This window comes from Lepisma saccharinum, chromosome 2, assembly GCF_977018435.1.
Source record: "Lepisma saccharinum chromosome 2, izLepSacc3.1, whole genome shotgun sequence".
Classification (NCBI taxonomy): domain Eukaryota; kingdom Metazoa; phylum Arthropoda; class Insecta; order Zygentoma; family Lepismatidae; genus Lepisma; species Lepisma saccharinum.
Genome location: NC_139230.1, coordinates 209,138,160 through 209,166,091, shown reverse-complemented (window position 1 = coordinate 209,166,091; position 27,932 = coordinate 209,138,160). Strand labels below are relative to the sequence as shown.

Genomic DNA, 27,932 nt, shown 5'->3' with positions numbered 1-27,932 from the left:
AAGAACAGTGTCTTGATAAATTTTAAAAATCTGAAAATTATGAATTGTGTTTAAAAGCTTTCTGCCTGCACCATACTAAAATTTCATTATGATCGGACCACCCATTTTTTATTTATAGAATTTCAAGGAGAGTGATTGTTTGCTAAACTAAAAAATTGCACTTTTTTGTTCTCATGATAACAAAAAAAAAGGCATACTCAAAAGAAAAAAATGGTTAGCATAGCTTAATGCAGAATTGAATAAGCTAAATTTTGATGTAACCCATTTCTATGTAGGTGTACTGGTTAATATTTAATTGGAGTCCAAACTCTAGTATCTAAAATTTTTAATCCGACAATATGTTCACTTACTTTTTCTGAGTAACTGCTATCCATTAACTACCCTTACTCCCAGCCACTGACACCTCTCCTGAAAGATCCGGGAATTTTAATCTAATCATCATTCATCCTCATCATCTTGATTATCCCCAAAGAGTGGACCAAACAAAGGAAATAAAAAATATATATGTTCAAAGTAGACTTCAATATTGGTTTAAAAAATAGCAATGAAGTATGGTATGGTGCGTCTCACAGTCGACTTGGGCACGGAGTGGCAGCTAGCACACCGGGCATTGAGAGCACATCTGCCGGCAAACTGTATGCAACATCCGCGTAACTGGAACCGCTAGCTATGTAATGAAATAAGCTCATACAGAAGGTTGTTCGCTTTATATCCGACCATGTTTGAGGAGAACTCACCTTAAGAGATACCGTGCTGCCACCACCGATCATGTTCTATTGGACCCCCAGCATTGTTGACTATCGCCCGTCATCGCAGTTTCCATTGCAGCAAGCTCCAGCGCAGGACAGGCATGGGAATTCTGTCCCACTCCTCCCTGCAAGCTTTCCATAGACCATCCAGGGTGCATGGGTGGCGATGTTGAAGACGTCGTTTCAACAGTCCAAATGTGCAAAAATCCATTGGACTGGCATCTGGGCTTTTCACATGAATGTCTTCAAATGGAATGACATGAATTCCTAATTCCTCTGCCATTTCCTGATAAAAACGTAGTGATGTTCTGGCGGTATGACTCGAAGCCTTGTCCATATGGATCATCACCTGGTTCGCGTCCATTCCATACAATTGTGGGATGTCTCTCCAATAGATAGGTGTCAGAATGGAGTCTTGGAAGTATCTGGCATTCAGCTTCACGTTTTTGTCCTCCTTGTGTATCATCAACTTACCCTCATGTCCGAATCCCATCACAACCATAAAGCCACGAGGCAAACTTTCCCTGCACTGACGAACAAAGTTGCTGCGCCCCTTGCAATCAATGTCACGGTATGTGATCACCCAAATGTGACCACCAGCAGTGAGATGGACATATGATTCATCCATTGTGACAACTTTCTTCCATTAGGAACCCGCCAGGTACTTTTCATACAGTTTCCTGAAGTTCGTCTTACATTCGGCAATGTGACGTGGTAGAAGGTGGTGTACACGGGCCTTCCACACACACTTCAACCTGAGGCGCTTGCGAATTGTTTTGTTCACAGTTGACGGTGCGAGGTGAAATCTGTGGGCCATATCACGTTGAGTCGGGGGATTTTCTTGGCACGCCAATCGACGGATCCCCCTTAGCACTACGGGTGACACTTTGCTTGCAGCCCTTCTCCTGGTGGTTTTCGTGGGTGAATGTTTGACAAGGAGAGCCTGTTGTGTGTAACGGGCCACAATAGCTTTCGCAGTAGTCGCCCCGAGTGTTAACCCATTCTCCCAACACTGTTTCACAATGTGTACATATGAAAACTTAGCATGAAAAGGGCCATTCCCTAACCCTCCCAATACCGGTTGATTTTCGGTGCCATTTGATAACATTCACTACCAACACTCACGCACCTACAAGGCCAGACACAACACTGCTCCCACCAGCAGACCCATTGTTCCAGCATGATATGCCAGGTGGCAGCACCGAATCGACAATGGTCAGATATAAAGCGAACAACCTCTGTACAATTACATGGGAAGTTACAATTAAAATGATCACATATCTTGTTACAAGAGGTGTTGGAAATTATGTCCTCATTCTTCCACACATTTACGGCATTTTTTTTAAGGAAATTTTCACTAACACATATCAGTTCCTCTTCCAAAATTGCTTCAGTTTCTCTCCTGATATTTTCTTTCAATTCTTCTAATATAGGGCTTCAGGTTTAAAAGCTTGGTAGCTCGACACACAGACAACTTGGAAATGTCTGTTTCTTGTGCAAGGCTCCAGAGGTTTTTAGGAGTATTTTCCAATCGTGCTCCAACATTGTCTAACTTTTCCTCAGTAAGCACACGCCATTTTACCCTTCGCTTCTTATCAATAACAGAACCTGTTTCCCTAAATTTGTTCACAAGTATCTGTGGAGCAAGAACATCTGGGAATTCTGCTGCAAAACACCTTCTAACTTCCCTACAAGAATTCGTAATGACATAAGAGTCATACATAAAAATTCATTGTTTTAAATTGTACAGATAGCATGGAATTTTTAGACTGCACAAAAGTCCCACTAATGCATAAACTAAAACAAAACAATTTATAACACTTGTTAACACCTTAACACTTCAAAAACACATTCAAACTTGACTCCAGCTATCCCGATAATGAAGCACTGATGCATCCAGTGGCAAGTTGGCATACAGCTATGGGTCTAAATGCTGGCAGATGCTCTCTCACCAGCCGGCACGCCAAGTCACATGTGATCCATGAGACTCACTGTACTATACATTCTAGGTTCACTTGTTGATCTGGTTCATCATAGGAATGATATAACTTGGATGTGGATCATTTGAAATGAAAGGTCGTAATTTCCTCACACTTGAAGGTAAATGAAAATGGATTTCTCTGAACATATGAGGGCAATTTGAAAAGTTTTGCCTCCTATGCAATAAGCTGGTAACACTGCTCAGAGACACGTGAAATTGGTGTGAGAGTAATCGCTGATTCACTGATTGTTGTGACATCTAGTGGTGTTTGCCTGCAACATCACGCATGCGCACAATAGTGAGTAAAATGGTTATGTACATGGATGTGTGGTTGAAACAACGTGCTGTTATTGAATTCCTCACAGCAGAGGGTTGTGCGCCCATTGACATTCATCGACAAACGAGTGCTGCCTATGGCAATGCCAGTGTGGATGAGAGTATTGTCAGGAGGTGGGCAAGGAATCTGAAAGCCGACAATCTGACCACAACAAGCCTGCATGATCAGGTCTGCAGTGGACAACCCATAACAGCCACAAATGCACAGGGAAAGTATGGATGTGCATCTTTTGGGACTGTGATGGCATAGTCCACACAGAACTTTTGGAGCACGGAACTACTGTAAACTCCGATCGGTACGTGAAGACTTTGGATAAACTCTGTGTACAATTACTGTGAGTTAGACCTGGCAAGGATTAAATTCTTCAACATGACAATGCTCACCCACACACAAGTCACCAAACACAGGATGCATTGCAGCATCTCAAATTCCATGAGATTTTACCCCACTCGCCGTACAGCCCAGATCTTGCACCTGAGCACCTGAAGGGACACCGTTTTACACCAGTGATGTGGAGGTGCAATCAGATGTGCATCGCTGGTGCCGGGAGAAGATGCCTGATTTCTTTGCTGACGGGATCCAACAACTTGTCCGACGTTGGCATTTGTGTGTGGACAATGATGGTGACTACGTGGAAAAGTAGTGACACCCTGGTAGAGGACATTACAGGCTTTAAGAAGACACATAGTTCATGTAAGTATCTTGCATATTATTAACGTTATTGCATAGGAGGCAAAACTTTTCAAAACGCCCTCATAGTAGATAAATTTGAATGGTCGCACAAGCAATGTTTGAAGTGAGAGGGGTATGTGGTATCATATCTCCCCAGCTGGCAAAATTGCCCGGCTAATCTCAAGGCTCCATCAAACTTCCCCCTGCTAACATTTTCCACTTCAAAGGCTGCACACAAGCACATTTCTATTTAAAGTTCTGAGAAATACACAAAGTTGCTGACCAAGGCAGTTTATTAAGATGATAACACTTAACAGGTAATGTTTCAACCCTGTATCAGGGTCTTCCTCAGACGAAGAACTAAACTAAAATCATTTAGTCAGCAACTTAGTGTTTTTAATATGGAAACAAGGCTTAATTATATTACAAAGTTCTGAGCTTGAATACGAGATCAAAGCTTCTAAAATGGAAGTTATGGTGCACCTATGGGTCTAAACAAGATGATACTTATTTGTGTAATTCCCAAGTTTTGACTCACACTTTACATAAGAATATCATTCATCTATCCTGTGTGTCTATGCACAGGTTTTTGTGATTATTGAAAAAATAGCAAAAGAGCGTAGTAAAGTAAAATAAATCAACCAACCAATCTATACTATGAGGGTGAAACTTAAAGGCTCGTCCCTGTGGTTCTCCCGTCGTTGCGACTTTAGCAACATCTAACCATTAGTATGAGGAGTTATTTCACTTTGTTTCTCTACTGGCTCGCTAGATGACAGTGAAGGCCCGCTTGTGTTTTGTACTAGGGCCTCTTTTTATTGCACAACACGCTACCAACTTCGTGTTCTGATGTCAGAGGTAGCGTGACTACGTTGTTAGTTTAAGTACTTTAGGTTTGGTTCTTTTAGCTTAGCATAAATACCCTGCAAATATATTATTTATACTAAGTGAACTAAACCTAACAAGCCTAAGCTAACAAATTAATCACTTAGCATTACAATGAAAGCTTTTCATGCTGATGTCAGAATGGAAGATTGGTAGCATGTTGTGCAATAAGGGAGACCCTTTGCTTTGTCTACGCTGCTTTTGTTATGGTCTTTTGTAGTTTGCTGCCAGCTGGAGATGCTCGAACATCGTGTTTAGAGCGAAGTGTAAGTTCTGATTCACATGCTGAAAAATCTTCATATTATTGCCTATTCGTGTATTTGTTGTTGTTGTCATGTTTGTTCTAACGGGATTCTATTTGCTTGTCTTTGTCCGTGTCCCAATCATTTGTTTCATGTTTGTCAACTGTACAAACATCGTGCTTGGAGCGAAACGGAAATCCTGATTCACGTGCTGAAAAATTTTCGCGTTGTTGCCTATTCGTGTATTTGGTTTTGTTGTCGCATTTTTTCTAGCATGATTATATTTGCTTGTATTTGTCCATGTCTCAATTATTTGTTTTGTGTTTGTCAACTGTACGATTTGTGGAAAAAACTCGTTGCCATGTAAGAGATTGTAAACCAGCTGAGCAGCAAAAATTATTTTGATTCCCAACAGATCCATATATATGCATAAATCATTGCTACTCCATAAACAAATGGTGGGTTAAATATAACTTTTATGGTAAAATATCAGTATATTTGGCCTGATAGATCTAATAAAAATTCACATTTTAGATCCCGTTTCTGGTTTTTTATAATACTGCCATCTATCGTTGAAAAAATAAAACAACATATAGTCAGGTTGGGAGAGTAGTTCATCGTAGCAATGGATAGATGTCGCTAGTGGACGAAGACCACAGAATTTAACCAAGGGTTACGGAATCTCCTTTGGTTATTTGTCTGTGATCTATACACAGTTTCTTTTACTAAGCTAGTTACATTGATTAACAAGGTAAATGAGAGTCATTCATGGTCTTCATGGAATGTGTGCATGCAAAACAAGTTCAGTAAAATATTGGTTATCATCATTAGTAAATTTTATGTCAGTACTTTATTGGCATTGGTTTAAATTTTGTCTCATTCATGGCATTCTGTGTGTGGATGTTTTTATAAGATCAATTTGTTCTTTATTATTTGCAGTTCATTGCATTCCTGGCCCTTTTCTTAGAAGATGATGAACAATTTTGTTCACGTGTAGTGCTTCCTTCAGAGAAATATTCTTTCCACATTGGACTTCATTTGCAGGTCAGTTTTTGTAGATATATTTTATATTTTACCACTTATTTACACTGATGTATACTAATGTAATATCAATGATATAAAAGAAGACAATATTTGTTATTATTTTTATGAGGAAGATGTGTTTTTGTATTTTCTATTGAAATTGCTATGTTCATCAGTTTTACAATATTTAACTTTTTTAAAACGTGTAAAATGAGTAATCTTCAATATCTCAAACATGATGTTGGTTCTCAAGCAATGGGACAGTAAAACGTTTGTGTATCTGCTTGTCACAGTCCTGGGTTCGATTCCAGGCATGGTCATGGGTGTGTTCTTTGTGAGTGTTCCTTCATGAATTTCATCATATTATCACTAATCCTCATCATTGAGATTAGGCAAAAGTGGCAGAAAAGCGACAAAATAACAAAAATACAAATACAAATCCACTTATAACAACCATAACTTTTTCCACGATACAACAAATATGTACGTACAACAAGAAGGCTAATGAAATTGATGTAGGGCTGAATACAAAGGAGCGGGCCCTTGTGGCAGAGTGGTTAGCACATCGTGCCGTGACACCAGGGGTCCCGGGTTCGAATCCTGACTTGGGCATGGATGTTTGTGATATCTATTCATCATTTTCATCATATCATTACTCATCCCCATCTTTGCAAATTAGCCAAAAGTGGTACAAAAGACGAAGTAAAATATAATAGCAAATCAAATACAAACGAACACCCTGATGGCATAGTTGCTTGTGATGTTGCTTTGTAATTAAGGGTTCCTGGTTTTGATTCCCAAAGTATACATGGTGTTATGTTTCAGGTTGCAGTTTGAATTGTAGATCCATTCCTAATTAGCCTGACAGAGCATAAAGTACACTCTTAAGCAAATATTGACAAATTTGTGTCTTCTGGGATGCTGGGATTCAATTAATAAATGCATCTATTACATAATGAATTTTAGTCTGAAATAAATCCTATTTAGTGTGCTGATATGAATTGTTTTGGTAGTAATGAGCATGTTGTGTAAGTTCAGAACCAATTTCACTTGTTAGTTAATAATAAGGAAGAATATTTTATGCTGCACTCACCCATTATAAATTGTGTTTTTATATGTCATGATGGCATATAGTTTTTTTCTTTAAGATCGAAGTGACAAGCTAAATTACATATGGCTAGGAACAAGTGACGTGTGTCACGTGGAAGTGAACCCTCATTATTCAATGTGACCTTTCGAACCGAAGCAACACGACAAGCTGCACATGTTGTTTACTGCTTGTGTGTTGCTCGGAATGGGTTGTTTCATCAATGGTGTGCATCATGTCACCTTGGTTTGTCTTTCGTGCATGTGCAGTGAATGCTTGCTTATAAATTGGAGAGGCCCCTGTAGCTTCGGTGTGATCCCCCTTTCCTGTTCTGTTGCATGTCACTTGTCACTTCGGTCTGAAAGCTCCCTAAAAAAGTAGTGCAGCATTTATTCTTGCCTTTCCATACATTGAAAGACAGAGGTTGTGAAATATTACTAATTTCAGGGCTTGCTCCTAAATGAGTTTGGTTGCTGTGAATTGCCTTCAGTGGAGTTGGCAGCAAATCCTTATCCTGTTACTGCTGTTGATTTATCACGTCACAATGAAACAAACTGTGTAAAGCAAACTCCACTCTACCATCATCATCTAGCTCAGTGTTGCCAAGTCTTCCAGCAAGAGCAGGACAAGTTGTGGAAGGGTAATGCTACAGACACTCCTGTCACACATGAGTAAGTCTCCACGCAGTTAAGTATTTATGTGAATAGATTTAAAGTGTTTGATTGTGAAATTACTAGCCAGCATTTGCATTTTTAAGACATAAGTGTACAAACTTATTTGGATTATACACAGTCCATCCAGTGGGAAAGGTGACTAATGAGAAATGGAAGACAAGATGTTGTGGACGGGTAGTTTACAATAACGTTTATTCAAAATAGACGCCTCGTGAGTCAATACATGCACTGAAGCGGTTGTAGAACTTTGTGAAGCAGTCTTGGTACTCCTGTTTCGGAATTGCCTCCAAAATCATGGTCGAAGCCTTTTGGATGTCTGGAATGGTGTCGAAACGCCTTCCTTTCAACGCCAATTTCAGTTTTGGAAATAACCAGAAGTCGCATGGAGCTAAATCTGGAGAATGTGGGGAGTGATTGAGCTCCACTATCCCTATTTTGGCCAAAAGGCATACCAACCTGCTCTTGTGCACGGGTGCATTGTCATGCAACAGACCATGAGCCCTGTTCCCGATATTCAGGCCAAACTCTACGAATCCTGGTCAATAGACGATGCAAAATACCCACATAATACTCAGCGTTCACAGTGTGACCATCTGGAGTGAATTTCTTGTAGATGATGTCTTTGGAATCGAAGAAAACAGTGAGCAGGGTTTTCATTCAGCTCTTCTGCATGCGCACTTTCTTCGGTTTTGGAGAGCCTGGACCCTGGACCTCACTACCGTAAACAGTTTGAATCATTTGAAACATCTCTGTTGCACTTTTACCCAATTTGAAACAGAATTTAATGTTGATACATTGCTCCGTTTCCGACCAACGTTCAGCAGGTACTGTCAGTCACAAGATCCATATGCATCGACCATCGATGCTAGTGCTTTGAAACTTTGCCGGAAGAAAGTTGAAATGTGTCACTACGTAGTACATATACTTCTCCATAGATGGCACTGGTGGTTCCGTGGCATAAAAATCAGTCACCTTTCCTACTGGATGGACTGTGTAATTCTTTAAGTCTTAATGATTTCAGCAATTTTACCTTCCCATAGATTGTGCACCATGAGCACACTATCAACCACTATTAAATTCTGAAATAATTAACTTTAATCTCTAGAAATTAAATTTTGTTAACATGCTTGTATTTACATACAAATATCTTCTTATGTCACATGCTGGATGCTCTTAACGAGGAGTGAAGTAACATTAAAATGCTAGTATTTTGCAGGTTTCTCACCTGCATTGTGAAGGAAGAAACTTAGGAGTTAAAACTGGATAAAAGGTTTAAACTAGGTCTGGGCCAGTACCAGTGGTATTGCTATCAGAAAGTATAGGTTCAGATTTAATCAGCAATAATGTTTGATACTTTTCCAGTGTCCTAAAATACTGCATGACACTTTTGTGGAGTTTCAATATCCTGTAATGCAAAATTTTCAACTTACGGCCCAGTGTGAACAGCTTTTGTGTGTCAAAATACGCTCATTGACAAAAAAAAAAATGAAGCACCTAGAAGGAGTGGTGGAAATGACATGAAACCGCACCTGTTGACAGGTTATGTGACTGTACTTCAATGATTACACCGAGGTCATACATGGTAATGTAGAACTGAGATTCATCGCTGAACATGATGAAATGCCACTCGTCACTGTCATTCATGCCACCTAGCTACGGCAACACTCCAAATATATACAGGATGTCCAGCTCAAACATCCAATGAAAGAAAATTTCATAACTTGAGATGTATTTGAGATATTTTTACAGTTCTACAAAAAGAACTCAAAACGTTTGTTTACATACCTAGTATGTTTCAATATGTGCACCGTTTGTGGCGCGACAGACATCTGATCTGTATTCTATCTCTCTCCACATGTTGTTCAGCATTGCAGGCATAGCATTGTTGATAGCTGCACGAATGCGATGGAGCAGATCACGAACTGGTGTTTGATACGCTTGATTTTTTTACAAATCCCCAAAGGAAAAATAAAGCAGTGTAATGTCTGGGCTTCTAGGCGGATAAGAAATTGGATGGCTACCCCTACCAATCCAAAACCCAGGAAATTCACAGTCCAAAAAATCTCATCATGTACTGTCAACTCAGGTACCTGTAATTCCCTTCTTGCTCATCGGATGGACTTCCTAGGGCTTCGATGGAAGGACGTGTGGATTTCTGCAACACTAGCCTCTGAAACTGCACACTTTGTGTGGTGGCCCGACATTGACTGCACACTGCCGGTTTCCCGAAGGTGTTTGACCCATTTCTTGATGGCTTGAAATGTGAGAAAATTATTAATTGATACTCATGCCGAAAACGACGTTGTACAAGTGTTACAGACTTCAGCTCGGCGAAAGCAAGCACACAGGAAACGTTCTGTTGTGCAGTCCGCATTGCTACTGGCATGTTTGTGCTCGCTGCAAACAATGCATTGGCATGATTTCAGAAACAACGCAAACAATGCAGTTATGCACCTGCGTATGTGTTGAGCAACCACACAGAAAAAGCATTTTGAGTTACTCTTTTTGTAGAACTAAACTCTGTAGAAATATCGCAAATACATCTCAAGTTATGAATTTTTCTTTTATTGGATGTTTAAGCTGGACACACTGTATATGTAACCAAATATTTTAAATTAAACTTGGTTTAAACCAAAAACTGGTATTATGTTGTTGTTTTTTTAAAAAAGAAAACTGTTTTTTTCCAACCCTGCTATAAAAGCATAGAATCATTTAAATTATCAGCAAGTGTTACTAATAAACTGATACACCAAAATAGGTCAATAACATGCATGCCCTTACAACAGAAAGAGTACTGATTGATTTGTACATTTCTCTATGTCTAAATGTATTGTTTCTGTTCAATTTTCAGGAGCATTTTGCACTCAGTCAAAGAAAGCAGCTTCCTGGTGAAAACATTGTTGAGGGAATTGAAGCTTCTTCCATTTAATCGTTGGACTTCATATATCCGTCTCTTCAAACGAAGACTGAATACTTTAGCTTGTACTTGCATTAGTTTATCTCATTCAAATATGTAAGTATATATTTTTAAGATAACTAGGGTTAAGCTGATATCAGTGTCAATATATCAGAATTTCTGACATTTTGATCTTTCACACAGTCTGCAAAAAATGCCACACAACACTTACGTGGGGTCAGATTATCTTAGAACTTATGCAAAATTCTAAGTTTCCATTTATTTTTTACAAGTATTGTGTGAGAAACTGGATTTTCTGATGATATAACATGTATGTTAATATTCTGAGATAATTGTTGAACAAAGAAGTGCACACACACACACACACACACACACACATGAACACCTGATCATAGAGTATGTGATGAAAAAGGTAATTTAAATAATAATTACCGATTTAATTATGTGAAATTTTAACTCTTACCAATATAAAATTCACTGATAGTGATAACTGATAGATATTTAAAGTAAAAAGAAAAAAGTAAAGTGCTCCCCTGTGCTTACCACCATGCCATGAAGGCGTATAGGAGCTGCGAGGGTAACGCCCCACACTTTCTTGATCCGGTTGTGAGTGGGGGTGATGTGATCAGCATCACACCCCTGACCACCTTTACCCCCAGGTACCCATGTCATTTGATGCTGGGTGGGCATCAGTTAGAAAAGTTCCCAGATTTGAGATATTATACAGTTTAAATATAAAAGTGCAAGTATTTCATGAAGAACTTGCATTGTTTATTTACATCCTTAATTAATGTATGCCACCCAGGACTGCAAAGTGTTTTGCCTCATGGAAACAAACTGTGTGTGTCTGTGTGTGTGTGTGTGTGTGTGTATATATACTGGGTGTTTCATAAGTTCATTTACAACGCTTGGGAGGTGATTGTATGAGTGAAAATAAGGTGGAAAGTTCATGTAACGAAATTCCGGAAACGGCTTTGTTGCCAAGTTATTGACGTTTGAAAACGTGGGAAAATGATTTTCCGAAGTGAATAATGGCAAAACGGGTGGAGAGAAGTTGCGGTGTTGGGCGGTCTACTAAGAAATTGGGTACGCTCTTGTCAAAAAATCACGCGGCAATGTTGTGCAATGTCGGCCCAAGGGATTCCCCAAAGGACACGAACGAAGATGTTGATGGGAGTGGGGTTGGTGTGTGTTGTGCGTGAGCTGGTATCGACGAAAATTGGCATGTGTTGAATTTCACCAAAAAACAAACAAAATTTCCTGAGCGAAGGGCACCATGATGTAAAAACGAAAAAAATGAACTGTCATAGGTTGCATACCCTGAAAGGCACACAGTATGCTTAATGGAGAAGTGAAGGGAACCTCATCACAGACGGTTTTCAAAGTGTCCACCATGTACTTCCAAGCAGAGGCGACAACGGTGAATCAAGGATTGTCTAGTGCGACCCAACAACCCCGGCTCTTCTGCTATCGATGCTGCAGCTACATTGATACGGGCAACGAGGTCCTTGGCTGACACGACCGGTGTTTTGTAAACGAGGCGTTTCATCTCTCCCCAGAGGAAGAAATCCAGGGGCGTAATATCAGGCGATCGAGGTGGCCATGGCACAGGCCCTCTGCTGCCAATGCACTCATTGTGGAATACGATATTGAGGAAATGGCGGCGCACATTCCGATCGAAATGTGGGGTGCACAGTCATGTTGAAACCACAGACTTTGTCTCAGTGCCAAGGGCACGTCCTTTACTAGTTCAGGCAAAACCTCACTGAGAAATGCTTGATAAGTGGGTCCACATAGGCGAACAGGGAGAATGTACGGTCCAATCAAATGGTCATACAGTATCCCGCACCACACATTCACTGCAAATCTGTGCTGATGATGTGCCACTAGCAGTGCATGTGGATTTTCATGTTCCCACACATGACTGTTTTTACTATTGAACACACCAGTTTTCGTGAAGATAACCTCATCAGTCCATAGTACCGTATTCTGAAAATTGGGGATAGTTTCAATTTGATGAACAAACCATTGGCAAAAGTCCTCACGTGGGCCAAAGTTCCGAGGTAAAAGATCTTGCACTTTCTTCAATTTGTACTGGTGCATCCCCTCTTCTGCCAGGACTCGCCACACATTCACATGGGAGGTGTTTCCATCGTGGGCTAGTGCGCGCGTACTGGATGATCCATCACTGCAGTTAGCACATCTTCCACAAACCGTCGTGTTTGCACACTTCGCAGTCGTCCAACTTCTCGACGAGATATTACGCCCCTGGATTTCTTCCTCTGGGGAGAGATGAAACGCCTCGTTTACGAAACACCTGTCGTGTCAGCCGAGGACCTCGTTGCCCGTATCAATGTAGCTGCAGCATAGATAGCAGAAGAGCCGGGGTTGTTGGGTCGCACTAGACAATCCTTGATTCACCGTTGTCGCCTCTGCTTGGAAGTACATGGTGGACACTTTGAAAACCGTCTGTGATGAGGTTCCCTTCACATCTCCATTAAGCATACTGTGTGCCCTTCAGGGTATGGAACCTATGACAGTTAATTTTTTTTCGTTCTTACGTCATGGTGCCCTTCGCTCAGGAAATGTTCTTTGTTTCTTTGGTGAAATTCATCACATGCCAATTTTCGTCGATACCAGCTCATGCAGAATGCACACCCACCCCACTCCCGTCAACATCTTCGTTCACGTCCTTTGGGGAATCCCTTGCACCGACGTGCACAACATTGCCGCATGATTTTTTGACAAGAGCGTACCCAATTTCTTAGTGGACAGCCCAACACCGACGACTTCTCTCCACCCGTTTTGCCATTATTCACTTCGGAAAATCATTTTCCCATGTTTTCAAAAGTCAATAACTCGGCAACAAAGCCATTTCCGGAATTTCGTTACATGAACTTTCCACCTTATTTTCACTTGTACAATCACCTCCCAAACGTTGTAAACGAACTTACGCAACACCCTGTATATATGGGATGGGACCGATTAATCGGTACTCTATCGGTATCGGCCAATGTAGGCATATCTGTTTATCGGTAAAATTACCGATTATGTTACCGATCTGATATATCAATAAATATCTGATAAATTAGTGCAAAATTCTGCCATTTTGTTGTAATTTTTATGGATAATCTCCATGTTCTACTTTCTAAAAAAGTAAATGTCTAAATATGCAACTTTTTTGCACTGCAGTCACCTTGACATAGTTTATTAAGGAGGTCAATGAACCTTTCAGATTCTTCAGTGACCATTTCTAATTTTATATCGGATCGGTAGAACATCAGTTATCGGTATCGGTAAATTTTATATCGGTACCATATCGGTATCGGCCAAAATTTCATATTGGCCCGTCCATAATATATATAATATATACATTACATATATATATATATAAATAACCAGTTGAACCTATTCCTGTGTGTATATATATAGGACTGGTTATTTATAGAAATACCAGAACCATAAAATTCTTTGCAATTTTACCAAAAAACTTATACACTGATACAACTAATAGGCCAGTCAATAAGGTTTGGTTTTAAGTCCACTTTATGCACAGGAAAGCTAATTGGGACTGGACCTAAAATTTAAAATGAAATCCAAACCACTTGTGCCTCCACTGCATATCGAACCCAGGACCCCTGGAATACAAAGTGACGACGTTACCACTATGCCATCAAGGAGGCCCTAGAATAATGTTATTAGGGTAGGACAGATTAATTGGGACTTAATCAGTATTGGTCATTTAGGCCAGTCAACAAGGGATGCTTTAGGGGTCCAATACGGAAAAAAAATGAGGGAAAGCTGGAACAAATTTTATTATCTTCCTAAAAGGGTTCTTAACAACATACTAATTTTGCACCCCTATACCGCCCTGGATTTGGCCGCCATTTTGAAAAAATGGCGCCCAAAATAAGTTTTTTTCAAATACCTAGCTTGGAAAACATTTTACAGCAAAAGAGACTATGACAAAAATTAATGTACATAAAATTCTCTACAAAAAATGTTCTGTGCACTTTTCTTCTAGGATGCACCGTTTGGGTGCTAGCTGAGCGAGAAATGTTACTTTTTTTCCCCCCGCCCAGTTTTGCAAGTGCGGAACTCACGAAAACATATTTTCCATGATGTTTTGTAGCATTTATCTTCTATAAAAGTGTACTTATTACATTTGTTCTTTCTTACAGAATGTCATTTATGAGTTCAATTGCTTTTATAATTGCATGCAGTTATTTATGTCAGCTGTGTGCAGGAGATAACATGTTTGGTCTCAAAGAGAAGATACAGTAACTCCAAAGGAACATGTTGACTTTGTCCAAAAAGGTTGTTTCACAATAAAACGCCATTGTAATCAACAGGTCCTGTGTTAAATACCCATTGGAGTCACATTGCACAGTGGTTTGGATCCCACTTTAAACTGTAGGTTCAGTTTTGATTAACCTTACTGTGCATAAAGTGGACTTAAAACAACAATTCAAACCATAATAAAATGATCAGAAAGTTCTGGTCAGATATAACAACTTAGCCGTGATGCACTCCATTAAGAGTTGTGGGGAATGGCAGAGGAGTGACCAGACTCAATGTTAAGTGGATTTTTGGCATGCTCATTAGTTTCCAGATAAAATAGATGAGCAGCATGTCGATGCACGAAAGTCTCAAGGGATAAGCAAGGCTTTCAGTTCTTTTGTCAGTGAGGCCTCCCCAATGGCACAATGATAGTGTCGTCTCCCTGTAATCAAGGGATCCCAGGTTCGATACCTGGTGGAGGAATGTATTGGTTCGGATCCCACTTTAAACTGTACGTTCAGTCCCGATTAGCCTTACTGTGCGTTAAATGGACTTAAAAGTCAAACTCAATCAATCTTTTGTTAGTGATTCTCATCTCACCCACCATTCCCACATTTTGATGGCATAAAGTCAAGAAAAGAAGAAAACCAATTCTTCTGATGCTTATGATGTTGGAATGTCATCAATGTTGAGTATCGTTGGTAAAATTTGGGAAACGTCAAGTTTGAACAAAATAAGAGAGTTAATCACTTGAGCGGTCACTTCTGAAGTGAAAATAAGATGTGTTGTATCCAGTTTTTATTTAATAAATTATTTTATTAAAAATCACAAGACCAATTCAGAGAAAACTTTAAGTACAAACTTGCCTCATACCAGTTATAGCCTTCTCTTAATGTTCTTCTTTGTACCACTCTCTGAAAGTATCACAACAGACAAAGAAGCTTCACCGCCACAGATTCTTCGCATTTTACCCTGTCAACGCCTGAAAGATTGCGCAAGGGGACTTGTAGCTGTAGAAAAATTGGGCTAAAATGTTCAATAACATGTTCAAAATCTGACACTGTTGCATTTGCTTCTTAAGATTGGTTTCCAAGAGACCGCTTCTGTGTGAAAGCTCCCTTCCTCTTCCATTATCAGTCCCGGAAATCTATGGAACAAGGCCGCATGTTACATTAGAGAAGGGGAGAAAGCTTGTGGGCAGGGCAAACCAGTACACGCTCCTGTAAGCGGTTAGTAGCTGCAGTTGTTTTCCCTCCACCATGCAATTATGTTCCCTCTCATGTGTTCATTGGTCAAGTTACTGTCTATTACTACAACTTGTGCAGACCCTTGTTTTCTTTTTCTTGCTCCAGAGGCAGACCCTTGTTTTCTTTCACTCGCTTTGGAGGCAGACCCTTGTTTTCTTTCGCTCGCTCCAGAGGCAGACCCTTGTTTCCTTTTGCTCGCTCCAGAGGCAGACCCTTGTTTTCTTTCCCTCGCTCCAGAGGCAGACCAATGTTTTCTTTCATTTGCTGCAGAGGCAGACCCTTGTTTTCTTTCGCTCGCTGCATAGGCATTCCCTTCTTTTCTTTCCCTCGCTCCAGAGGCAGACCCTTGTTTTCTTTCGCTCGCTCCGGAGGCAGACCCTTGTTTTCTTTCACTCGCTCCAGAGGCAGACCCTTGTTTTCTTTCGCTCGCTCCGGAGGCAGACACTTGTTTTCTTTCACTCGCTCCAGAGGCAGACCCTTGTTTTCGTTCCCTCGCTCCAGAGGCAGACCCATGTTTTCTTTTGTTTGCTCCAGAGGCAGACCCTTGTTTTCTTTCGTTCGCTCCAGAGGCAGACCCTTGTTTTCTCTCATTCACTCCAGAGGCAGACCATTGTTTTCTTTCTCTCGCTTTGGAGGCAGACCCTTGTTTTCTTTCACTTCCTTTGGAGGCAGACCCTTGTTTTCTTTCGCTCACTCCAGAGGCAGACGCTTGTTTTCTTTTGCTTGCTCCACAGGCAGACCCTTGTTTTCTTTTGCTCACTCCATAGGCAGACCCTTGTTTTCTTTCCCTCGCTCCAGAGGCAGACCCTTGTTTTCTTTTGCTCGCTCCAGAGGCAGACCCTTGTTTCCTTTCCCTCGCTCCAGAGGCAGACCCATGTTTTCTTTCATTTGCTGCAGACGCAGACCCTTGTTTTTTTTCGCTCACTGCATAGGCATTCCCTTCTTTTCTTTCCCTCAATCCAGAGGCAGACCCTTGTTTTCTTTCATTCACTCCAGAGGCAGACCCTTGTTGTTGTTTTTCACTTGCTCCAGAGGCAGACTCTTGTTTTCTTTCGTTCACTCCAGAGGCAGACCCTTTTTTTTATTTCGCTTGCTCCAGAGGCAGACCCTTGTTTTCTCTCACTCGCTCCAGAGGTAGACCCTTGTTTTCTTTCGCTCGCTCGAGAGGCAGACCTTTGTTTTCTTTTGCTCTCTCCAGAGGCAGACTTTTGTTTTCTTTCGCTTGCTATAGAGGCAGACCCTTGTTTTCTTTCGCTCACCCCAGAGGCAGACCCTTGTTTTCTTTCGCTCGCTCCATAGGCAGACCCTTGTTTTCATTCCCTCGCTCCAGAGGCAGACCCATGTTTTATTTTGTTTGCTCCAGAGGCAGACCCTTGTTTTCTTTCGCTCGCTGCATAGGCATTCCCTTGTTTTCTTTCCCTCACTCCAGAGGCAGACCCATGTTTTTTCGTTCACTCCAGAGGCAGACCCTTGTTTTCTTTTGCTCGCTCCATAGGCATTCCCTTCTTTTCTTTCCCTCGCTCCAGAGGCAGACCCTTGTTTTCTTTCGTTCACTCCAGAGGCAGACCCTTGCTTTTTTTTGCTTGCTCCAGAGGCAGACCCTTGTTTTCTCTCACTCACTCCGGAGGCAGACCCTTGTTTCTTTCGCTCGCTCCAGAGGCTGACCCTTGTTTTCTTTCGCTCGCTCCAGAGGCAGATCCTTGTTTTCTCTCGCTCGCTCCAGAGGCAGACCCTTGTTTTCTTTCGTTCACTCCAGAGGCAGACCCTTGTTTTTTTCACTTGCTCCAGAGGCAGATCCTTTTTTTCTGTCACTCGCTCTGGAGGCAGACCCTTGTTTTCTTTTGCTCGCTCCAGAATCAGACCCTTGTTTTCTTTCGTTCGCTCCAGAATCAGACCCTTGTTTTCTTTTGCTCGCTCCAGAGGTAGACCCTTGTTTTCTTTCCCTCGCTCCAGAGGCAGACCCATGTTTTCTCTTGCTTGCTCCAGAGCCAGACCCTTGTTTTCTTTTGTTCGCTCCAGAGCAGACCATTGTTTTCTTTTGCTTGCTTCAGAGGCAGACCCTTGTTTTCTCTTGCTTGCTCCAGAGGCAGACCATTGTTTTCTTTCCCTTGCTCCAGAGACAGACCCATGTTTTCTTTCGTTTGCTCCAGATGAACACCCTTGTTCGCTGTATAGGCATTTTCTTATTTTGTTTCCCTCGCTCCAGAGGCAGACACTTGTTTCTTTCGTTCACTCCAGAGGCAGACCCTTGTTTTTTTTCGCTTGCTCCAGAGGCAGACCCTTGTTTTCTCTCACTCTCTCCGGAGGCAGACCCTTGTTTTCTTTTGCTTGCTCCAGAGGCAGACCCTTGTTTTCTTTTGCTCGCTCCCGAGGCAGACCCTTGTTTTCTTTTGCTCACTCCAGAGGCAGACTTTTGTTTTCTTTTGATCGCTCCATAGGCAGACCCTTGTTTTCTTTCCCTCGCTCCAGAGTCAGACCCATGTTTTCTTTCATTCCCTCCAGAGGAAGACCCTTGTTTTCTTTCGCTCATTGCATAGACATTCCCTTGTTTTCTTTCCCTCGCTCCAGAGGCAGACCCTTGTTTTCTCTGACTCGCTCCAGATTCAGACCCTTGTTTTCTTTCGTTCACTCCAGAGGCAGACCCTTGTTTTCTTTCGCTTGCTCCAGAGACAGACCCTTTTTGTCTCTCACTTGCTCCGGAGCTAGACCCTTGTTTTCTTTCGCTCCTCCAGAATCAGACCCTTGTTTTCTTTTGCTCGCTCCAGAGGCAGACTTTTGTTTTCTTTCGCTTGCTCCAGAGGCAGACCCTTGTTTTCTTTCCCTCGCTCCAGAGTCAGACCCATGTTTACTTTCGCTCCCTCCAGAGGCAGACCCTTGTTTTCTTTCACTCGCTCCGGAGGCAGACCCTTGTTTTCTTTTGCTCGGTCCAGAAGCAGACTTTTGTTTTCTTTCGCTCGCTCTAGAGGCAGACCCTTGTTTTCTTCCCCTCACTCCAGAGTCAGACCCATGTTTTCTTTTGCTCGCTCCAGAGGCAGACTTGTTTTCTTTCGCTTGCTCCGGAGGCAGACCCTTGTTTTCTTTCCCTCGCTCCAGAGTCAGACCCATGTTTACTTTCGTTCGCTCCAGAGGCAGACCCTTGTTTTCTTTCGCTCGCTCCAGAGGCAGACCCTTGTTTTCTCTTGCTTGCTCCAGAGGCAGACTTTTGTTTTCTTTCTCTCGCTCCAGAGGCAGATCCTTGTTTTCTTTTGATCGCTGTATAGGCATTCCCTTCTTTTCTTTCCCTCGCTCCAGAGGCAGACCCTTGTTTTCTTTCGTTCACTCCAGAAGCAGACTCTTGTTTTTTTTTCGCTTGCTCCAGGGGCAGACCCTTGTTTTCTCTCACTCGCTCCGGAGGCAGACCCTTGTTTTCTTTCGCTCGCTCCAGAGGCAGACCCTTGATTTCTTTCGCTCGCTCCAGAGGCAGACCCTTGTTTTCTTTCGCTCGCTCCAGAGGCAGACTTTTGTTTTGTTTTGCTCACTCGAGAGGCAGACCCTTGTTTGCTTTCATTCACTCCAGAGGCTGACCCTTGTTGGTTTTTTTTTTGCTTGCTCCAGAGGCAGACCTTTGTTTTCTCTCACTCGCTCCGGAGGCAGACCCTTGTTTCTTTTGCTCACTCCAGAGGCAGACCCATGTTTTCTTTTGCTCGCTCCAGAGGCAGACTTTTGTTGTCTTTCGCTCGCTCCAGAGGCAGACCCTTGTTTTCTTTCCCTCGCTCCAGAGTCAGACCCATGTTTTCTTTCGTTCGCTCCAGATGCAGACCCTTGTTTTCTCTCACTCGCTCTGGAGGCAGACCCTTGTTTTCTTTCGCTCGCTCCAGAATCAGACCCTTGTTTTCTTTCGCTCACTCCAGAGGCAGATCCTTGTTTTCTTTTGGTCGCTCCAGAGGCAGACTGTTGTTTTCGTTTGCAACTTTTTGAACTGACACGGCACAGCAAGCTGCACGTGTCACTCCAACTTGGCCTTGTTCTCAATACCGTGTTTTGTAGCACCTCGTCAGTTGTGCACGCATACATGGCGAATGTTTTCCTTTAAGCTAAAGGGGGCTGTGTCATCACTTACTTTGAAATCCCTTTGTAGATTGTGGCCTGCCGCTTTCACTTCGATCTGCAAGCTCACGTCAATTCTGATGATCGATTTCACATTCACTTACAAGAATTCTTGCTGGTAGAAGGCAAGTGATGTTTTGGTTTCTAACAGTAGCAGAAATACAGACATTATGTTCATTTGTTTTATGTTAAATATAACAAAATTATATTTTAATTAATATACATATATTATCATTTGAGAGTACATTTTCAAGTAAAGTCTTTAGAACATTTATAATAGGCATTTTAATAAGAAATAAGGCCTCAAGCTATCCTGCAAAAGCGTTTTCTTGAGTTTCGCTCTTTCACAATGGAGCAGGAAAAAAGCACTTGATTCTCTAGTGCCATAATGGTGCTTCCTAGAAAAAAATTGCACAGAATATTTTTTGTAGAGACTTTTATGTAGATTAATTTTTGTCATAGTCTCTTTTGCTGTAAAATGTTTTCCAAGCAAGGTATTTGAAAAAAACTTATTTTGGGCGCCATTTTTTCAAAATGGCGGCCAAATCCAGGGCGGTATATGGGTGCAAAATTAGCATGTTGTTAAGAACCCTTTTAGGAAGATAATAAAATTTGTTCCAGCTTTCCCTCATTTTTTTTCCGTATTGGACCCCTAAAGCATCCCTTGTTGACTGGCCTAAATGACCAATACTGATTAAGTCCCAATTAATCTGTCCTACCCTAATAACATTATTCTAGGGCCTCCTTGATGGCATAGTGGTAACGTCGTCACTTTGTATTCCAGGGGTCCTGGGTTCGATATGCAGTGGAGGCACAAGTGGTTTGGATCCCATTTTAAATTTTAGGTCCAGTCCCAATTTGCCTTCCTGTGCATAAAGTGGACTTAAAACGAAACCCCCTCCATAAAACTTAATAACATTAATAAAAATTAATGACAATGTTACTGATTTTTTTATATATAATTTTAGAAAACGTAATTTTATATTGCCATATTTTCAGTACACAAAAAATTGTTTGACCTTTTTATTCAACCTCTTAAGAAAAGGCCATTGAAGGTGAAAACTGAAATAATTTTTTTAACATTTTTTTAAATTTTGTTGAAACATTCGTTAATGTATCAGTTACACAATATCTATGTGTTCTTTAGGAATTAAGCATGATATGAACTTTAATTGTTTTGCCACTGCCTACTAATCCATAGTCTCTTTGTTAACACTAGGATCCTGAACAAAGACTGCAGAAGTGTTTCACCACAAATAGGACGAAAGGTAAAGACCAAATCAATATCTCTGAGAAAGCTCATTAAAAAGGCAATGGATCTTGAAGAAGCAGATTTTCTCATTGTGCTAACAGCTGCTGAAAAACTTAAACCAGGATTGTACTCATATATTATGGAAGCTACTAGTTCCCACAGATGATTAACACTGCACATATTTTTTTGTTATTTTTCTGAAGAAGAAAATTACATTGATTCCTCCTGTTCCTGAAATGTATAAATGATTGCCTAGAAGAAATTACCAAGTTATCAGCATACAAAATGTCTGTACAGAGTTGTTAACTCAATTGTGAGTTTTTCCAAATTGTTTCTGTGTTTTTTCTTTATGTATAAGTTCCCAATATCATGTTATGATTCTCTGCTTAATTCTGTCAGAACGGTTTCCACAAAAGCAGCAAAAACCATGAATGGTGATTAAATTTCTAATATATATTTATAAAAATGTATAGGGTGGGATGAGGAATACCAAAACTCTGCTTCACCAGTTTCAATTTGCATGAATGGGAATTTCCACTAATATAAAAAACATTCAGAATGTAGTTATTTGATAATTGTCAACACACATGATTGCACTCTTATAGACATATAATACTTTAGTAGGTATTGGTAAATTGAACTGTTTGTAAGTTGCCTAAACATAGAAAAACATTGCAGAATAATTATCAGTAGTTGATAAGAAATATAAAATTTGAAACATCATTAGGTTTTCAAAGACTGGTATTTTTATGTAATTATGTAACATATATATGTTATATTTTGCTTTTGTTTGGTTCATTATTCTGGTTTCTTGTGTATTGGTAGTTATATTTAATGCTGCTGAAATCTTGATGTAATTATAACATTAACTATGATGGATTCAAGCCACAGTAGGAAAGAAATATTTTGTGTTTGCAACTTTATTATGACTGTGTAAGACCATAATATTTTTGAAATTAGACAAATTTTCGTACAAGGTACCACATAAAGAATTACTGACTGCTTTGCCTAAAAGTGAAAATGATTTAAACTTGCAACTTATTGTCATACTGGAACAATATTTCTGATCTCCATTAATGTAGTTGTGGAAGTATGTGATTTTAAATATTGATACTTTTAACATAAAGCATGAATTAAATTAGTTTTACCTTACGATTTGGCAATTAGTTTTGTTGTTCTGTTTCAATCTGATAGCCACTGAATGATGTTTATATCAGAAAATTATAATTTGAAAGTTGATACCTATTTTGATCATTCAGGATATCTATTGCATTGAAGATGAGTGTTTTCATGCATAAAAAGCTTAAAATGTATTTGCAAATAGTGCAAAGTTGATAATTTGTTTGCCAAATTATATTTTTATTACTTTTTTTTATTGTAAACAATTTTTTTCTGATTATAAGCATGATGATACGTAGCAAAATAATAATGCAGAACAAATTTGTGAAGGACGTTCTTGTGGGCAAAAAAAAAATGTTTGATTCAATAGTACAGAAATTATGTTACCTAATTTGAACATGTTTGGATATTTTGACAAAAAGTTTTTAATAGAAACCAGGGATATTTTAATGCAATTGAACCAATATTGTGCATGCAATCAGAAATACTGTCGCATTATTTGCATGGCACTCATTGAAGGAATGCGCACTTTTAGCCTTTAGTTTACTTTTTCTTCTTATGCCCACACCAGTTCTATGGTTAAATGCATAATTGCATATAGAAAATTGGTAATGTCTCCTTCTGTGAAGTTTATTCATGTTTCATGTAATTATTGTTGCAAGAAATGCCTACAGCTATCACAATATCAAATATCCATACTGCATTACTTATTAAATGGGTTTGAGAAAAATCCATGAATTCTTCTTTGTGTTGACCTGAGCCACAAATATACAATTATATAGGTTGAAGCACCAGGATTGCTTTGCATTTTGTTGCCATCATAGTCCCAGGTTTAAATTTTTATGAGTTTCTGGTAGGGATGTGACGAAGCTGAAAAGTTACCGATGCCGATGTACTCACCGATAATTTTTGGAACCGATACCAATGCCGATATTTAACCGATTCCGATACATAAGATTATTAAACAGAAATGGAATGTTATTTTCAGCATGACAAAAATAAATTTGCTATGTACATTTCTATTGCATATCATATGTATATACATATATATTCTCAAGAGTGGGAATGTACATTAGCATCTACAAAATGTTATGTGAACCTTTAAGAAGAACATGGATTCTCAAGAGATTATTAAACATTAGTACACAAACAGTTCTTTGAAATGCAAAATGAATTCCTGTTCTGCCAGATTCAACGTCAGAAACACGAGATTTGGAAGCACTTCAGGAAGTAACCTACTTCTTCTCTTATCTCAAATCTGTTCAGCAACACTGAACACTCAATCACTGAATACTGATGCAGTAGGTATTCCCAAGTATTTTCTCTGCATTTGCTTCAGGTTTGAATATTCATTTTTGAATTTCCAATACAACAGCAGATCCTGGTTCAGCAATGTACTGTTTTATTTCCGATTTATAGTTAGGTTGATCCTCTGAATGAGTTTGCAATAATTTTATTACAAAAACTCTACAATAATGACGAATCATAACCAAATTTTCAATAAATCTTACAAAACTAGAATATAAAACTTATTAGAAAGTAAAAACTCTAGTATAATCTGTACCGGTTTAAATATCGGATTTTTGCCGATTCCAATACCGATGCCGATGTGTCAATTTCGGCCGATTTTCATACATCTGTAATCGGCTTCGGCACATCCCTAGTTTCTGGCTACGTGTATAGGTCAAATAAGAGAGGTCATCTCCCTTCCCCCCAAGATTTTTCTCTATGCCTCCCTCCCACACTTAAAAGACGAGGTACCATTTTTGTCTTCTTCTTCAGAGAAGAGGGAGAGAGAACTGATTTTTTTTGGCCCTAGCATTCTCTCCCTCTTCCCCTCTTTCTCTCTCTTTTACTTTCTTTTCTGGTTTCTAACCTTTTTTCTCTTTTTTTTTTACTTTATATATATTGTTTTATTTCATTTTGCTCTATAAAGTTTTATTGTGAATTGAGTGTCTTTCCCTGATGCTGTGATCCATATAGTTACATTACTGAAATAGCATAGATGCTAGGGAAAGTTGATCTTTTGAGAGATTACACACTGAAGTGACACATGTTGCATGTCACGTGAGGATTTCACCAATCAAATGTGTGAAATTTTGCTGTCAATCGGTTCATTCTCAAGGGACATGTGTCGCTTGTCACTTCAGTGTGAAAGTTCCTTTGAGTTGTTCAAATGCTTGGGAATTTTTTCCTTGTTGGCTGCTTTGTTGTTCAATGCCTTACTACCTCAGCCAATATGTGTTGTATTCTGTGGTAATTGTGTGTGCCATATTCATGGTTATATTCTATTACCATGATGTGAATGAAACAACGTTTCTTACCAGCTGTTCTTGTTTAAGTTATTACTTATCTTGCCATTTCATGTAAGAGAACTTGACAGTTATTTTGATTTCTAATTCTCCTCTCTATTGGAGAACAATTTTTTCCATACATATATTCAAAAGAGACCCTTCAATAGGTTGCTTCCCTGTGAACATTGCAAAAGGTCTCTTGTGAATACACATTAAGAAACATATTGTTGGTACATCATGCACCTGCCAACCCATAACCACATCATGTAGCAGCAATTATGCTCATTCTGGTGTAATTATGTACAGTCACGGACAGTGCCGGCTTGTAATGAATACATTGACTTTCAATGGAATCGTTACAAGCTGGCAGTGTTCATGACTGTACATTGCAGTGTGTTTTGTTCAACAGTAGTGTTTCATGTTTGTGTAGTTCGTTATGCCACTTAATGTTATTGTTTCTTTTGGACATTGAAGATTGTTTGGTGTAGTTAGTTAGCCATTGTTAACAAAATGTTTTTAATGTACAATTTTAAGTTACACAACATATCATTCTATTTATATAAAAGAATCTTCTGGATCTTTTTACATTGTCACTTTAGGCTTTTTTATAAATTTTCCAGCCTTAGATGATCAAAAATGTGATCTGAAAATCAATTTGTGCGCATTAATTCTTCTAGCAATACTCATGTTTCTGGATATGTAAGAATTTCATTTTTATTATACAAATTCAACATTTGTGTGTTTTTCTATGTAATACCTGAATAAACAGCAATGTAAGATCAGGAATTTTTACAAAATCTACACACACTCACACACACTATGTCATGAAAGATTTCTTCAAGTAATAATAAGAATGAAGATAATAAAATTGGAAACAGCTCTTGATTTTTTTCTGTTGCATGTATGTATTTACTTTTTTATAAAGTGGTAATTGAGCTAAGTTTATTTCATAACTTGTTTAAAGCCCACTTTATGCACAGATAGGCTAATCAGGGCTGCACCTACAGTTTAAAGTGTGATCCGAACCACTGGGTATCAAACCTGGGACCCCTTCATTATCAGGTGACAACATTACTTTGTAATCAAGGTTAATAGAGTTGAGCATTTCCATAAACAAGTAAGTTTGTTGTTTATATGTTATATAGTTTTTTCTTAACAGCAGTCTCAATAGTGATTTAACTACAAGTTTGTGTATTAAATCATTTTGTTACAAATTATTGTTGTTGAAGAATAAAAAAAAATTAATTAAGCAGCACACATTTTTGTGAGATAAGTTTTTATATCTTACAGGAAGTAATTTGCATAATAGCTCCACAGAAAACTTACTTCCACACCTTCATTCTTCATTATTTTTATTAAAACATAAAATTGTATCATAGCTTTCATGTTACTTAGTAGAAAAGAAAATACTGCATAAAGATACTGGTGCACTTGTTATATATAGGAAAGGACAAAAGAGTGGTAAGATGTGTGTTTTTTTCTGTTATTTGTTACAAACATGTTTGTGAATTTTATTAGTATTGTTACCTTATATTCATTTCATACTTTATATTGCCATCCTTAAGTATTAACAGTCTAAATTATGTTTGTGTATATTTATGTTATTCCAACATGTTATTTAATACTTAAATGAGTAGGTGATATAAGCAAGAAAAAATAAAATCTTAAGATGAGTGCAATAGTGGGTGAAAGAAAATGTATAAGATTTCTGTAGAAAATATGGCAATTATTTTATATGTAAAAATACAGAAGGGATATTAAATGAATAATAATGTAAAGAGAGAATGCAAACCTTTATTATAAAAGTACTTTGAACTTTGGTTGAAGGTGTGGTGCAGCTATGAAAATTAACTGCCATTGCTGTTGATATTTACCTACATCCCCTTCCATTATGTAAGTATAAAGGAAAGCAAGAGTGGCTGCAAGTGAATAAATCTGTGTCATTGCAGCACCATCAGTTGAGATGAAAGAGATGGTGTAATGTGCAGTTCGGAGGAAAAAAAACATTGAAGATAGTCAATGTGCAGGTGTTGCAAAAATGGTTAAGTGTGTGGAAAAGGTGTGGAGATGAGACATGAGAAAAAGCACATTCAGGGTGTCAGGAATAGAGTGCACCTTTTTCAAAACATTTATTCTCGGCCCCATGATGTGGTATGAGCATTCTTTCTACAACAAAATAATTTAAAAAGTAACCTGTGGTGCAACAGCCCTTAAGGGCCAGGGCCTACCTACAGACTGCTGGTGGGAGATCATTCAACAAGTTACGGGGTGACATGTGGTCAGCACGACGAACCCCCAGTCGTTGTAGGTTTCCGTGACCAGGTTACGCTACTCATTCGTAGCTCCCCAGTTTCCTCACAATGGTGGGTGGCCACCGATTCCATACACGGGCCAAAATCTCACGAGAAAAGTTGTTACTTTTCCCCCCAGGAGAGACTAACTTGTGCATGTCCCGTAGTGGATGCCCAAAGCTTGCACCTTAGACCACACGGCCACGGTGCGGAACTCTTTCTACAACAAAAGGAGCTGTAAGTTTTGTTAACATATGTTACAAGTTTTCATTCAGCCAACCTCCGAGATGAAGTGGTGTTCACACTAAAGACCGAGCGAAGTGCTTTGTCTGGTTCAGTCAGTGCCTGCATAAGTTGTACCTTGTAGGCATTCAGTTCAGTTCACTTATAAAGCACATCCCATACTATAGAGTGGGGTATTTCCAATTCTCAACTCACTTTTCGAACCAAGTTCCTGGGACTGTGCTGGAAGGTGTGCAGAACTCATTTCAGTGCCTCTACCAAACATGATGGGCAAGCAGTGCTTTTGCCTTTGAAACCCAAACTGATGCCGAAAACTGCAATGAACTGGGATCACAAATGTCTTTTTTGCATATTCTACAACACAAAGCCCTTTCTAATGATTGATTGAAATGCTCTATTTTACTTCGCTTTTTGTGCCACTTTTTTGCTAATTTGCGAAGATGGGATGAGTGGTGATATGATGAAATTGATGAATGGACACTCACAAACATTTCAAGAGCACCTCTTCTCTCATCTTCAGGTGAACTTTCTTTTGGCATTGGTGGGAATCGA

General features: G+C 39.6%; 1 protein-coding gene across 2 annotated transcripts in view; it reads left to right on the top strand.

Moving 5' to 3' along the window:
- Nucleotides 1-27,932, top strand: part of LOC145984288 (uncharacterized) — a 36,900-nt gene extending 8,968 nt beyond the window's left edge. For both annotated transcript variants that reach the window (XM_083117928.1, XM_083117927.1), the window contains exons 4-7: nucleotides 5,806-5,910; nucleotides 7,424-7,647; nucleotides 10,502-10,663; nucleotides 21,401-27,932. In XM_083117928.1, the coding sequence (XP_082974054.1) occupies nucleotides 5,806-5,910; nucleotides 7,424-7,647; nucleotides 10,502-10,663; nucleotides 21,401-21,599 (690 nt within the window). In that variant the 3' untranslated portion in view covers nucleotides 21,600-27,932. The remainder of the gene's footprint in view (nucleotides 1-5,805; nucleotides 5,911-7,423; nucleotides 7,648-10,501; nucleotides 10,664-21,400) is intronic.